The sequence below is a fragment of the Pocillopora verrucosa genome, chromosome 6 (assembly GCF_036669915.1).
Source record: "Pocillopora verrucosa isolate sample1 chromosome 6, ASM3666991v2, whole genome shotgun sequence".
In the NCBI taxonomy this organism is placed as follows: Eukaryota; Metazoa; Cnidaria; class Anthozoa; order Scleractinia; family Pocilloporidae; genus Pocillopora; species Pocillopora verrucosa.
The window spans coordinates 25189434-25204631 of NC_089317.1; the positions used below are offsets into that span (position 1 = coordinate 25189434).

General features: G+C 35.4%; 3 protein-coding genes across 3 annotated transcripts; 1 reads left to right on the plus strand and 2 right to left on the minus strand.

Annotated features, from left to right (window-relative positions):
- Positions 1 to 84: 84 nt before the first annotated feature.
- Positions 85 to 8259, plus strand: LOC131777243 (P2R1A-PPP2R2A-interacting phosphatase regulator 1). The gene is made up of 9 exons (XM_059093531.2): positions 85 to 535; positions 645 to 680; positions 890 to 939; positions 2122 to 2167; positions 2822 to 2938; positions 3631 to 3692; positions 3790 to 3848; positions 4337 to 4705; positions 5761 to 8259. The coding sequence occupies exons 1-8, from the start codon at positions 356 to 358 to the stop codon at positions 4684 to 4686; spliced, it is 900 nt and encodes a 299-aa protein (XP_058949514.1). The 5' UTR covers positions 85 to 355; the 3' UTR covers positions 4687 to 4705; positions 5761 to 8259.
- Positions 8260 to 8739: 480 nt separating this feature from the next.
- LOC131777330 (spliceosome-associated protein CWC15 homolog) lies at positions 8740 to 12184 on the minus strand. Its single transcript, XM_059093642.2, has 6 exons — positions 11949 to 12184; positions 11048 to 11266; positions 10743 to 10824; positions 10269 to 10369; positions 10059 to 10116; positions 8740 to 9445 (listed from the first exon to the last, which is right to left on the minus strand). Exons 1-6 carry the CDS (start codon positions 12077 to 12079, stop codon positions 9374 to 9376), a joined length of 663 nt encoding a protein of 220 aa, XP_058949625.1. The 5' UTR covers positions 12080 to 12184; the 3' UTR covers positions 8740 to 9373.
- Positions 12185 to 12845: 661 nt separating this feature from the next.
- LOC131787798 (sorting nexin-24-like) lies at positions 12846 to 14906 on the minus strand. Its single transcript, XM_059104894.2, is given in 3 exon segments — positions 12846 to 14159; positions 14294 to 14627; positions 14629 to 14906. Coding segments are annotated over 2 exon segments (597 nt in total). The 5' UTR covers positions 14893 to 14906; the 3' UTR covers positions 12846 to 14159; position 14294.
- Positions 14907 to 15198: the final 292 nt, after the last annotated feature.

The following is a 15198-nucleotide window of genomic DNA, read 5'->3' on the forward strand; positions in this document are numbered from 1 at the left end:
GCCGGCCCAATTCTAGCTGAGGCATAGCGGTCAAGTGACATGTTTAGACCAATCGTGCGCGAGCACAGGTTTTCGATGAATTACAACCCATCACTGGGCAATAAGAGCGTAGATTTGTAGGTGGAGTCCACGCTAACACTGTGGACATGGTAACCTCGGGTAGCATAGGAAATAGAGCGATCTCCTACTTTAGATTTGCACTTTTTAGGATGCTTCAGCTTGGCCTTTTTTTTTTGATTTCCTGCACCTAGGACAATCAATGCACAGGAAGTTGAGACTGGCGCGAGCGGAAGCGGTAAACCGGAACAATCCCTTGCGCGCTTCCAGATGTTGTCTTTGAGAGCCGTAAAGCAATATGGCGGCTAATGCAATGGAAACCGATGACTTAGGCCATTTACCTTCAAGTACGCTGCGAAGATCGAATTCAGCACCGAATGTGAGCGCTGCTGTAGTGAGTGAGGCCATCCCTATATTTCAGCCACTGCAGACTGCAAGGCAGCGTCGATTTTCGACCAGTCAAATGGCTGTGAACATTGTAAGTAAAAATTCCGCGAACAAATGTCAAGAAAGAATTGCTTCTTTTTGGCACTATTTTCCAGTTCTAAGCACCTATATGTTCTCTTCTGCTATAATTATTTTTTCAGGGATCTCCCGCGTCAAGAATAGCACAGATCAAAAGGGTATATTTTTTGTGTTTAGTTTTTTGGAATAATTTCTGGTAGCACTCTGTACTTTGTCTTTTTATCAATTCATGCTGAGTCCTAAATTAATACATTCTCTATAAATGATCCTGTATATTTAGTATTTGTATTGCCATAAAAAAGGTTTCTTAGCACTAATCGTGAAAATGCGAGGAGAAAATCATCGTCTTTCTTTGTAACTTTTATAGGAAGAACTTGAAAGTATGGACGAGGCAAGTCGGGAAAGACAAATTGAAAGGTAAGTCGCAGAGTAAGTAATTGCTTGGCAGCTAAACTGTTTTAATTTGTTTTCATAAAGTTATGTTTATGTATATTAAATAACCTCACAGAAGGAGATGTGTACTTCTCTTTTGAGCAGTTTTTCCAGTTCGTTACCGAAGCGCTTGTTTGTATGTTGTATTTGTGTCGTATCCATTGATGCTTAACTTACGCGAGATTAGCGAGGAATTTGAGATAACAGCTAACTTGCAGTATTATTTACAATGCGGCGACTTTTCATGTCGTCTATTCTATTACTATGCTCGTCAGATTTTGAGATTCAGTTGCTAAGAAGTAGGTTATTTCCATGAAATTCATTTAGATAGTGCTCCTCATTAAATTTCATTTATACTGTATTTATCCCAAATGCTACCAAGTCCTATCGGATACAAGGCAGACTCATCATTCGTTATTTCCGACAAAATATGAAAAGCTTCAAAAATTGAAAAAAATAGATGACGATAAAGGCTTTGAAATAAAGTTTATGCTACTGAAATAATTTCATTTACATTTTACAAGTAATTGACTTCTTCAATTTTTATAAATTATTTATGTCTGGTTTAAAGTTTTTGCATTCCTTTCTGTAGCCTAGACCACCTTGGTGCAAATCTAATTGTGTGCATTGGCACAGGGTTGTGTCAAAATGTTTAGAATTTCACTGCAATGGCAATTTTCCACCTCTGCAGTTGCAATACTTTTTCTTAATGAAATTGTAATGTCTCTGACTTGTTTACCTGATTTTGAAATTATGAGACATTTGTGAGAGTATCAGTAAAATGAACAAATTATTGGAAAACTGATTTTATCTCACACATGATGATATGTGCTGGAAAATAATGGATGTTTTGGTCAGACTTTCATTACAAGACTCTCCTCACATGTCACAGAGCTTTTACTTGGGGTATCAATTTAACCTGTATATGACAGGTTTTCTAAGGAGTCAGTCAGTTTTTTATGGATTTTCATCTCCTTTTTTGGATGAGGGAAATTGTGGAATCAAGGTCAATATTTAATTTTTGCTCCAGACTCATATGTTATTTCTTTAATTTGAATAATTTAAGAGAAAATAATGACTGTTTTTGTTATGATAAGTTTCAGACAAAAGATGGAATGCTTTCCAAACTAGTGCCAGTATTAAAATTTGTTTTGCATATTTTCACAGTGAACTATCTCTTACAATTGGAATGCATGATCATATGACTTTAATGGTGAGTCTTGTGAGAAGAGACAAAGTTTTCTTTTTAGAATATGTATTATTTTATCTCTTTTTTTGTTCTTCACTATTGATGTGACTGCATGTTGAAATAATAAAATACTTGAATGATTCTGAACAGCTCGCAGTTATTTTTGCCTGATGTTTGAGCTTTTCTAATGGGGGAATTTAAAATCTGATAGCTTAAGGTATTGCATGGGGCCTGAAACCAAAAAAAATATCAAAGAAAGTTAAGTCTCCAGTGATTTTTCTGGAGAGCATGATAGCTCATGTAATGAAAGTCTATTGACTGATCCTGGTTCTCATTTCTGTGAAGTAGTAATGGGACAAATCATGGAACTAGGACTAAGTGGAGTCTAACTTGGTCTGTAATCATACCAGTGATTAACAAAATTGGATGACCACGGAGTGGGAGTCGACTTGTTAATCACAAGTATGATTACAGACAGAATCAGACAACACAAAGTCTCATTACCAGATGATGACCAATCATGTTCGAGAATTTTCTGATAGTTTTGATTAGAATAGAAATAGAGTCACTCCTTGAGGATGAAACGCATTGATCATAGTTGTGAAAGCTTTTACACTTCTGTAGGATAATTTCTCTTTTAAAAAAACTGACTATATTTATTTTACTTCTTTGGTACAGGATCATGATAAAAACCATGATGCAGATATGCATGAACGACGGAACTCCTTCGATGACCACAGGCATCCATTCCCTTCGCCATCATCTTTATCATCATCACCAACAAACAATCAGAAGGTCAGAATCTAAGATAATGTTTCAATTCAAATGACACACATTAAGCAGAGTATAAATAAATCATTTAGCTTGATTGTTCAGGGTAGAGTTGCCCTGAAAAGGGAAGCTGATGTTTCAATGGTTTGTGCAGAATTCATAATAAGAGTCAAGAATCTATTTTATGGCAGTTGTTTTGAATGACAGTGGTTGTTTCCATGACTGCTCTTACCTTGACAGTCATAGTACATCATCACACCATTGAAGTTTATTGTAAAAAAAATATTCAGGATTTGTGTTTCTAAGTAATGAATGCTCCAATCACTCTGAGATTGGACTGAGCACTTGATTTCTGAAAAAACTACTGTACTTAATTGTTGATATAATGCAAAAGTAATATATTTTATTGACCAGTGTTTATAAAAAATTTACAATTGTTGTCAAAATAAGCAGTTGTTACAAAAGGCCTAAGAATTGCACTCTTAGTAAACTGTAGTTATCATGTGAAACTCTCTACAAATTCTACACGAAAAGCTGCTCTTCTCTAGTTTTGAATGTGGAATGAAAAATTGGTCAATGTCTTGACTATGATTTACGTAACTGTATATCTAAACCAGTTCTTGTCTGATTATAATGTACCTGTAGTTTTCTTGTGTGATTATAATGTACCTGTAGTTTTTTAATTTTGCATGAAAACAATTCTTTTTTGTGTATAGGCAATGAAAGGCAGAAGTCTTACTCCAAGTCCTATACCAAGTCCTACTAGACCAACATTTATGTAAGCTTAAAGAGCAATGAAGTTTGATTTTTTGTCACTTCTATATTTTGTATGATATGGAACTTAATGTTCATTAATTTTTTATACCAAATTGCAGGCGCAGAAGTCTCAGTCCTGTTTATTTTAAGCCAAGTACCTTGACACTGAAAAGAAAATGTAGGTTAACATACCATGATGTTGATGACTATGGGATATTTATAAAATTTTTTGATTTATTGATTTTGTTATGAAGTAACTGCACAATACATCAGATGTCTCAACATTCATTTTATTATGTGGTTACTTTTTAGGATGAAAATAAATTGTTGGAATGTTGTATTTGGTTTCAAATAAAAACAAGTTGAATTAGTGTTAGTTAACCAAAAAGTCAAATATTTTGATTTGATAACTGTTGTTTGATTCCGCCACCTGGTGTCATATGTTGATTGAGTTTGTTGCCATTGCCGTTTCTCCATGTGCTTGGTTTTTTTTTTTTTTTTTTTTTTTTTTTTTACTAAAGTAAAATAATCAGTGGTTGATATTTCAATATGTCTTGAAAATAGTGGACAAAGTGTCTTCCTGTGCATGTGCAATGCTTAAAATCAAATTTAAGTATTCTGTTAATTTATCTAATTATACATTTTATAATTTATTTTTGTATTTAGGGCCATCAGAAGGCTTTGAGCCTGGAGTCAGTCCGTCAAAGCGTCTCTGTGATGTTTCACCACTTAACTGTTCCCCAAATGGCCCAGTTGAATCAGAGCATATAAACTTTGACGAGGAAAATAATATTCATGAAGATCCTGGCAGCTCTTCAGCTTCAGACACTTCAACATCATCATCAACTGCTACTCCAATGCTCTTTGGAGAAATACCTAGACAACCTTTGCCACTGTACCGTTCAAAATTCACTCCTCCAAGATCACCTCTGGCAGGTCCATCGACAACCCAAAGCCTACCAAGAACACTAGGGAACTCACCTTCTTGTTTCACCTTTTCTCCTGTTCAAGATTAATAAGAGCACAAGTCGAGAGGTACATGTAGTTATCCATTTTTCTTTTGTATTTTTTTTTCCTGATTCCCCTCAGGGTCACATCTATTTCTAACCTCCAAGGGTGTGGCTTAAAGGTTTGAGGTAAATACAGAGTAAAGGAGATTTGCTGGTAGCTCTCTAAAAAGTGATGATTTACATCTTAACCCTTTAACTCTCAAAAGTGATTCACATGGAACTTGGAGAAAATCCAACTTATCAGGTAGAAGTTGTTATCATGATCTAACACTAAATTCTCATAACTAATTTACAAAGAAATGTGTAGCAGCTAGAGGGGAGAATTACCAATCAGATCTTGGGAGTTAAAGGGTTAAGGAAAGTATTTTTCCCTGATTGATGCCAAATTCTCAGAATTTGTTAAAGAGCTGTATTCTGGTTTGGCAGATAAGTCAGTTGGGGTGTCAATAGTGAATTTACCCTTGAGATTCAAACATTAGTGCGAGCTTTTAGATAACACCTCAGAAAAAAGTTCCCTATTTGTACAGCTAGTTCTTTAAAACAATAGCCAGAGTGAAGATGCTGCTGAACTAATGAGGAAGAGAGAGAAAAAAGAGAGCCTTGGGTAGCTGAGCAACCTGAACAAATTTTTTTCTCATTCAGTAACCTAAAGCAATTCAGAATATATAAGTTGTTTGTCCCTCATAAGCAATGTTTTTAATAACTATTTTCTTAAAGGCTTTCTTCTTTATACAGTTTTCTTCCTTATTTTAAGCATGACAGGTGAAATAAATTTTCAAACCGGTTAAGCAATCCTTTTACTTATTGAATTTTCAAGAATTCCAAGTAATTTTAAACAGTATTAAGAGGTACCACAGGTGGTAAATGTTACCGGCTACTGCCTGAAAAGGAGAACACTGTTTATACCTCTCTTTTTATCACCTGAAAACATTTTATTCAATCAAAACCCCAACTGGGCATTAAAGGGTCTGTTGTATGTTTAGTGTGTCTCACATATAAATCAAAGACACTCATCCCAGGAATGATATGAAAAAGTGTTCTCTTTCACTAACACCCTTTATTGATTTTTTTCTTCCTCAGGTCTATTTTTCTATCCCCAAAATAAATGAGCAGACAGTATTTTAGAGCTTTATAGTAGTACATAGATCCATTTTCACAATGGCAATAGATAATATTAGAACAATTGCCATTTTGTACATGTATAATAAGATAGTATAACTAAATATAGAGTTAGTTAGTCCTTATCCTAAGTTGATAAAAATTTATTTGATAATCACTCTAAATATATTGCTAGAGTGTTTGGTTTCCAACTGGAATTATTTGATTGAAATGTAAATTTATTTTGAATTTGTGGATGTTTTTGCCCTCTTATCTGTTGATAAATTTTGAATCTTTGTTTTCAACTAACTTAGGGTCTACCATATTTTTTCTACCACGAACACCTGTATCAAGGAAATTATAACCATTACCATAAAGTTATGTTGTTTTACATTTTTGAGTTGAATATGTTGTTTTTGGACATTGGTACCAACTACTCTCTGAATTACACGTCCAGTTAATTCCTCAGTAAAATTGACAGTACAGAGCATCTGCAGGGATCTCAAGAAGTTTTAAAATAGACAGCGAAAACTACAATGTAGGTGGCTTCTGGAAGTTTGATGTTTACTCTGATGTTGCTAATTTCAGAGAAAATAGGCAGCGGTTTTGCATGACCGCAAAGGTTGTCATTAAAACTACTGCAGCTGTGCTTTTGGAGTATATTAGTTTCAGGTCATATAAGTGCTGTATGTTGGATTTTGAATACATCAGATCAACCACAATTTTCAAAATTTGATTTGCCTCGTCATGAGTTGTAGTTGAAGTTTCACAACCATTTGGTTGCAGGGTTTAATTTCTGAACAAAGATTTTCGGTGAGTTGATCACTTGAAATTTGAATGAATCACTTGTTAAATGTAAATGTTCAGTAACTTTCAGTGATTACAACTTCCTTGGTTTAGTCAGAGTGAATCATCTTTCATTCCTTTACTTGAGACTGAAGAAACATCCAACAAACACACTTGTCAAAATCAGCTTCATGAAAATTGTGGTTGTTCTTGTAAAATGTTGTCTACCACAAAACACCTTGCTTGTTTTGCATGTATGAAAGTGAAAGTGAGGGTTTGGTGGTCGTGGTGAACTTGACCTTCCTTGACTGTAAAGTGTCTAAAAATAATCAGGGAAGGCATTGGGAATGGTCATCAACCGGGGTAGGGATGAGATTACCAGTCACCTTTGCCTATTTTGTGCTTTTCAAAGACACCTTAGGAAGGTTTAGTTGAAAAAATAAATCTTATGAGATGTACATAAATCTAGAGTGGATTATATGCTATCCATCTGATTTTAACCATTATCTCTAGCTTTGAAATGTTTCCCTGTAGAACCATTTTAAAAAGTCAAACTCCCAAGATGTTTTCAGTTTGTTGAGGTGAAGATTTTTTTGAACACTTACTTGTGGTTACTGTGTTGTTGGGTTGTTACATTTTCAAACTTTTCATGGAGTTGCAAGTTGGTAATTTTGATGAAGCAGATCTGTTGGAACCCAGTTGTGTAAATATGATGATGGATTGTAAATATGGGTGGTAAAGAGTTGTGTGGTTTTTGCTTGTTCCAGGTTTTCTTCTACCAAGCAGTTTATTGAGCAGTAGGCCAGGGTATTGTAGCTAGATGTAAGTAATTTCAGTCAAAATTGTGTCTTGTCTTGGGCTATTTTACTCCCAGCAGTGATGAACATGTAACAAACTTAAGGGTCAGAGGCTGATATTGTGATGTTACACCAATTAATAATTTTTGCTAACAGTTGAAAGGAAATTTGTAGAATGTGTAGGAGAGAATTGCAAATAGGCTCTTGGGAATGAAAGGGTAAAAAATGCTCTGGTAATAAACCTCTTGACTGAGGAGGGCTGGATGGGAAATTGTTTTCTGAAGAACATGATGTATGGACCAAGAACAAATATTTCCCCCTCAACCTAACATACATCAGCCCATAAGTATTTCATTGTATGATGGGGCTGAATGTTTTCTCCCATATTTGTTTCAGCTACCTTCTTGCAGGGTCATAAGACTTTTTTTAGTCCTGCTTGTGATATTACATATCATATGTTCTCATACAGGGACTTTGCAATAATGTTTTTTTAATAAAGTGTACACAGGGCTGGATAAGTCTTATGATTAATTTACCCCATACATTATACGTTCATTTTCAGCCAGCATTTTCATTCTTTTGTTAAGTATGGATAACATTCTAAATGTTTGCAAGATCATTTAGTCATCATTACTTTTCAGTACCAAATTTACTGTCATGGTAATGTAATATTTATAGTATACATGTATGTCTCAATATATATATGTAGCACCAGTTTTTATGGTTAATTTTTTATGGCTAAACATTCTACATGTAACTGCAACAGTTAAAAAAGAAAATTTAAATGTGTAAGGCTGATATCTTTAACTACCAATACTTTAAATTTTAAAATTGTAAATAGCTCTCAGAATATTCATCTACTTCAAGTAAACTGACTTCATTCATAGAATAAACACTTCAAAAGTAGTCAAACTGTTTCATCCTTTTTCTGCATTGTCTGTAATTCCCCATAGGTGCTCTTAACCATTTAACCTCTACGAGTTACTAGTATCCAATTTCTCCCCACTTTGGTCATATAGCCATGGTGAAAGACTCCAAACATTTAAATTTTGTCAATGAAATCCATATGAATGAAATAATTTTTCTATGCTGCCTTAACCCAGAAGGTTGGCATTTAGAGGCAAGGGGTAGCAGGAAAGGATTGTTTAGGGTGGGTGACACTCCATGGCCAAGAAGATTTAAATGTTTAAGTTTGGTGGGACTTGGTTACCTTGAGATAAAATTGTTATGATTGTTAACAACTAAGAAGTCAACAAAAGAGACTTTTATTTCAATGGAATTTAAATCCTTCAGGTTTGTTTAAGAAAGAAGAGATTATAGAATAGATTAACTGGAGTAGATGATAACTCACACAAAGGGGGGTAAAAGAGAGAACTAGTACAAAAACCACTATATTTCAACATTAACTACAGAATTACAAAAAGGTTGCAAATTCTCACATTTGCACTGCTATGTTTTTCAGGCCCCCTGTGAGAGCAGCTATTGAATGACTGTAGTAGAACCAAACCAATCACAACAGCTAATCATAACAGTTTTCCATTGTCATTGGCCAATTAGGACTCAAGGATTTTAGCGTGGTGCAAGTTTTACAGACTGATCATGCACCAAAGCAAAGTAAAACTTAAGCAATCTCAAATTACTTTTGACACTCATTGGAAATTGCTCTATATTTTTAAGACACAGGTGAAAGCAAAAAAAAAGGCTCCAGCAAAACAATTCACCACACTTTCAAAAATGGTTTGTTTTATAATCAATCAAATATCCCAAGCAGACATGTCACAAGTGGATATATTCTCCTTCCATGTAGGGATGTTAGATGAAACCATCTTAAGATGTGAACTGGAACATATATCAGAGATCAATGAACCCAAGTTTCCCTAGTTGCAATAAAAGCATTCTCAGTTCTTGGAAAGCAAAGTTCTCTCTAATAAGGGTTGCTACACATCATTCTACTACGACCAGAATAGGATGCCTGCATGCAGAGTTGTCTAGACAGCAGTCAAATCTTTTCATTATTTAACATATTTTTGCATGAACTTCTTGTGGAATTCTGAACGTAAGGTGTCATTGATGAAGTGTTGTTCCTGTATAAGGACAAACAAGAACAAAAATAAAAATCATAATTACAATAGCTCTTTATGTAAAGCACAATAATTATACAAAGAAAAGAGTTTATAATCCAGACCCCAGTGGTTCAAAGGTTGGATAACGCTATCCACTGGATGAATCCTTACTTGATGGACAAAGCTATATGTTTGCAATCAACGATTTATCTGTTGGATAGTGTTATCCACTCTTTCTGCAGCTGGGTCCACAACAGTGAGTCCATGATTTCTCTATACCCAAGTCAGAGGCTCTCAAGCAAGAAGTTAATTGAACTTCACTGTTGCTGTATTGAAAAGAACTTTGAGGAGAATATCAATGAGTACTCTTGCACTTATTGAATGTTCTCACTGAAGAAGGGCTACATGTGTACTATATAATAATTACACTTCTTTTCAACAAATATCTCTCTCTATAATCCAGAAAAAAAAGATGACAAGAATAGAATACCCCATCACCTACATGTAGGGATTGTTAGTTTGATGATACCAAATTAACTCAGGTAATTTAGAGGGAACTGTACAGCAGAGGAGGTAGTTACTGAAAAAGTGTTGTCAGTCATGAGGACAAAGCATTTCCAGAGGTTCATCTCACCTTCTTTTTTCCATCCTCTCCTTTGGCACAATTCTTGAATACAACATCATCATCCCATCTTAATATTTGAAAATGAATATGATAGCATTAGGCTCAACAAAGGAAATGGTGATTTCAGAGAACAAACTAACAATATATACAAATGAGCCAAACAATTGAGCTAAAGAAATTCAGTACCAACAAGATCATTTTATCATTACTACTTAATACCTTCTCTTCACTTTGAAATTATTCTGTGTGTTGAGTAAGGGATTTCCAGTCATAATATTTTCCATTCTTATTTTTTCCTCTTCTTCTTTCTTTTCTCTCTCCTGCCATACAACACATGGCCATCATGTAAGATAACACTGAGAAGTACAAACTCTTAAAAAGTATATTAATTACACCACTTGACCCAAAGCTGCCTAGTTTTTTCACACCTCAGCTACTAATCACACTTTGTTTTCCTTACTGAATGCCCAGAACAGGACACCTTCAAATTACTGTGTAAATACAGTGTATATCATATTTTGACACAGCATGGCTACTAATCACATTACCACACCTACTAGTCACCACACCTCTGCTACTAATCATGGTTTGCTTTACTTACTGAATGTCCCAGACAGGACATCTTCAACTTACTATTTTATGTACAAAAAGAGAAAAAAAAGAAAGGGCAGGGTAATCAATAGTAAATCAAACCTTTTTGGCTTCCTCTTGGGCTCTTTCTTTTTTTATTCTTTGCAGCTCAGCGAGAAGTTCTGCTGTGTCATCTTCATCATCACTGTATGCCATTGGTTAGGAAAAAGATGCGAATTTATAAACTATTTGAAAATATTTTCTTAAATGACCTACAACATGAACTAATGAGTCTCTACATGTAATTATGGAAAGTACAATGTTGTTTGAAATTCTTTTCTCAAAGTCCTGTGTGATCTTTAAAGTCAAAAATGTTCATTGTCTGCTCAACAAAATATGAAGGTCAATGACATGTAAAAACATAACACCTTTCATCGTCATCATCGTCATCATCGTCATCAACTGGATCATCTGCATCTAGATTTGAGGGAGGTGGTTGATCAAGTCGAGGTTTCTTTGGTTGTTCAACTGCTGATTTGATTCCTTTCTCCTTCACACGCTCACGTGCTGCTTGACGTTCATTCTCTTCCAAATCTTTGCGGAAGTCTCTGCTGCGGACCTCTTCAACAGTGTCTTGACCTGTTTGCCTGTTGATTGGTAATATTAGTATTATTAAAAAAAGTAATGATGTTATTTCATTAAGGTGGAAGGGGTCCACTTTAAGGCTACCACAAGTATTGAAAAAAACACAACACAAGGATTTCCTCTGTAAGTATATTTGGTCAAGTTCAGCACTAACGATAATACACTGTAATGTAAAACACTCAGTTTGCACTGGGGCCAGAACTAGCCACTCATTTGACACTCGACACAATTTTTTACTCTGGGACGCAATCAATTTGTTCTACTTGCTCGCAAATTTTGCCGACTTTATTTCATCAACACTTCCATGACAATCATCTGCACGATTTATTATCAATGGCAACCTAAGGAGTTCTAGTCTTAAAATACAAGCGTTTAGGGAAGTCTTGAAAAGTCAAAATATGTAAATTACAACAACCATCGTCACTTATTCCAGCTTTCGTTACTTTTAGGGAGTCGCGATACGTAGCGTCATTCTGCGTTGTTCATGTTACAACAAAATGGTTCCAGGTAAGATAGTATCTTGGATCAGCAGCAGAAGAATTTCTCGGTCTTGCTTGTCGACAACCCACACTCGCATTTTCTCTTTTATTCCGAATTTAAACGCCATTTTGCGCGTGCATTCAGACAGTTTTTCCCCTACATAGCACGAATCCCTTAAAAGTAACGAAAGCCCTTATTCCTAACCTGTGTTTTAGTTTTGTGTGTGATGGTAAATCCCGACTCGAATACTGCTTTGATAATGCCGAGAGGTCACCCTCTCCTTTTCCTCGGCCACCCTTTGCGGTGTCCCAGGTCGGTCTTGCTGCTGTGGTCATAGTTCCGCAATTTGTTCTTCCTTAAATATCTCTTGATCCTCTACATTCAGAACGTCCGGAGAATAGTCGATGTGAAATTAAATTCAAAATGGCGGCCCTAGCGAAACATGAGACGCTGATTTACCGCTGACATGAAGAACATGTATGTCATGTAGGAGACCGCGATTTCTAATCATCGTAGTACGAGCGCTAGTAAGGTTTGGATTGAAAACTTTAAAATTGCGTTAACGACGGGAAGAGGCCTCAGCAAATGTCAAGTTATGCAATGGTAGTTACATTGAGTATTGTATTGCTTTGAAAAGGTGTTGCCTCTTGCTCTTTCCAGATGGATGGATAGATGTAGCATTTCAGGGTGTGTGAAGGATAAGATATTGGTCAAAATGGGTGGGATTTGTTCCTGGGGGCCTGGGCATCCATTTACAAGACTCTGATATAGGTATTCTATTTCCCCACTCGAAGAAAACTAAATAATGAAAGTCAAGGCAAGATTGTGGATGACAACTGACTAGGCCAAAAATTAATGAGTAAAGAAATTGTGGTGCTGCATTAATAAGAGAGTATAACAGGGTAATTAAGTATTATCAACTGAGTTGATGATGTAAATTGGTCACTGTACAGTGGTAATGTGATATACTCTCCCACTAATGCAGTACCACAGTTTTTTTAAGTTAGAAACTAACCCCTTTATTCATTTTCCTTTTATTTGCTGCAACCACTAACTCATGCCTTAGAATTTTTTAATCCACAGATCTCAGAACAGCAAACCATACCAAGCCAGGCATATGAACACACATAATCTAAGATTGCTCTGACAAAAGGCTAAGGCTTGAAACATTATCAACACAGTTGATAATACTAAAATACCCTGGGTCAAAAATTGTTTTTCCCACCTTTGAGTTACAAAAAATCTCCTGCACCACTTACAAGAAGAAACAATGGTTCTTCCTACAGGTAAACTTGTTGGAATCTTAACAAAACCTTATTCTTCAGTATGTGAAAGAAGCTATCCAACTTGGAAATCAAATCATTTATTTAAAAAGTCCTTTATAAATAAGGTAACAACTATTTCCTGTGATTATTGCAGTTAAGAAAACTGTTACTCTGAATAAACTTTACAACATTGTCATTAATTGAATCTCAGTACATAAATAACATTTTTATTGAAGATTTAAAAAAGCCTGCAAAACTAACAGTGTTTGGATTTCTTTTCTTATATGTTTATAAATATTTCACAAAGGCAGAAAAATATGTGAAGAACTGCTAAAAAAAGAGTTAAAAAGTCAAAAAAGTGCATTAAAATCTGTTATTCTATGGTGCCCAAAAGTTTTTTTGATTAGTTATTTAGCAGGAAAGAAGGAGTTTGATGTGGTATTCATGGATATTTGCTCTGGGAGAATGGCATATCTGCATCGCCAATTTTTCAGGTTTTCTAAATTTTTACAATAAATATCTCCAAATTATTGGGATGTGTTACAGTAATAACTGTGATGTTGTGTGGAATATCAAATTACTGACACAAAATAAAATGAAAGATGGGCCACATCAGGAGTAACCACAATTCCCAGAAATCCTTAGTATCAAGTCTACTGTTCCATGATATTAGGTGTTTTGTTTTTTTCAACATATGCTAAAACATACAAAAATTACTTGAGACAGACTGTACTTTATATCAGTTTACCAGCGTAAAACCCACGCGGGATGTTTAGAGAATATGAGAAAAGTTTGGAAATCATGAGCCAGGGGCAAGTAATTCTCAAACTTTGCAAGTCTTCTCCTAACATCCCAAGAGGGTTAGTGCTAGGTAAACCAACTGAAAGTGTGGGTGGTGCTTCTATAAAATATCTAGAGGTTTACAGTACAATTGATATTAGGTTTTAGACCAATCAGGGTGCTTGTAGTATATCATTTATTTTATAAAGAGAGGTTAAACATAGCCACTTCTTGGATGTGGAAAGTCATTTAAAAACATCTATGCTTAAGCTCCTATGGATGAGCAATCAGCAGTCAATGGCAGACTTAAACACACCCTGAAAAGTTTCCTTGTGAGACAGGTCCCCTCTCTCCATGCCTCTCTCTCAAACTACAATGAAGACAATTCAAACAGTGACAATGATGAGCACAGGCCTAAATCTTTCATTGGAACAAATCAATTTCTCCTGATAATCATCAAATGAATACTGTCCACTTAGAAGATTTCTCAAATATAGACAATACCTTATCCATAGAGACCTTTGAGTGTGCCTTGCAAAACAATATCTGGCAAAGGGTTGTTACTATTTCTGTCTTTGAAGGGATCACTGATGAAGCACATCAATGGCTGATGAGTCAATCTCGTTACCTCATCGTTATAGGCATCCAACTCTTCAGTCGAACTTGCTCGTGACACATCCACATTTTGAAAGTGTTGCGGTAAACTAATGTCTAAAAATTGCGTTAAAAGGTCGTGAACTTCGCTAATCCCAATAAAAGAACAAACTGTCCTTAAGTACTTCTCCAGAGCTTCTCTCCTCGATTCCAAGAATCGTGAGCTTGTATTCAAAGGCTTTGGTATTTTTCATTGAAGGAAAATGAAGAGGTTCGTGTACAATTTTGCTAATTTGTTTATGGAAATCGTCAAATTCTCTGTAGCGACGCTCTTTTATTACTTCACGTCCATTGGGCTTCGTGATGTGAATTTCGTAGACTGTATATTCCTTGTCATTTCTAGGCTTCCTAAACGAAGGAATTGACAAAGCAATCATCGTTATAAGTCGACCAGATATCGCGCTGTTTCGTATTGCTCCATTGCAGCGCGTTTTTGCGCCGCTAGACATTGAACGAACATACTTTTACCCACCCTGTCCTGCAGAGTACAGATTGCCTTTGCTTAGAGACTTAAGGGATGAGTGGGTAGAAAATTGCTCGAGACTAAAGAAATTAAATATTTTTTCATGATTTCAGCGATGACATTCAAAAAGAAATTTTATTCTAATTTTCATTTTTTTTTCGTTTTGAGGATCAGCTCTTATGTTTATCGTCCATGAAAGAAACAATAAATAAAACTAAAACGAAATCAAAGCAGTTCACTGAGGGGTACTCCGGTTAAGATCTTTTTGAGTATGGATGGAGTGCTGACCTAC

Bases quoted from the DNA above. Each gene is read 5' to 3' on its own strand.
- LOC131777243 (XM_059093531.2), top strand. From the start codon at position 356: ATGGCGGCTAATGCAATGGAAACCGATGACTTAGGCCATTTACCTTCA. The intron at 681-889 runs GTATATTTTTTG...TAACTTTTATAG, and splicing joins GAATAGCACAGATCAAAAGG to GAAGAACTTGAAAGTATGGA. The intron at 3,849-4,336 runs GTAGGTTAACAT...TTTTGTATTTAG, and splicing joins CTTGACACTGAAAAGAAAAT to GGCCATCAGAAGGCTTTGAG.
- LOC131777330 (XM_059093642.2), bottom strand. From the start codon at position 12,079: ATGACCACAGCAGCAAGACCGACCTGGGACACCGCAAAGGGTGGCCGA. The intron at 11,267-11,948 runs GTTAGGAATAAG...ACCAATCAACAG, and splicing joins CACACAAAACTAAAACACAG to GCAAACAGGTCAAGACACTG. The intron at 9,446-10,058 runs GTGAGATGAACC...GTCCTTATACAG, and splicing joins GAGAGGATGGAAAAAAGAAG to GAACAACACTTCATCAATGA.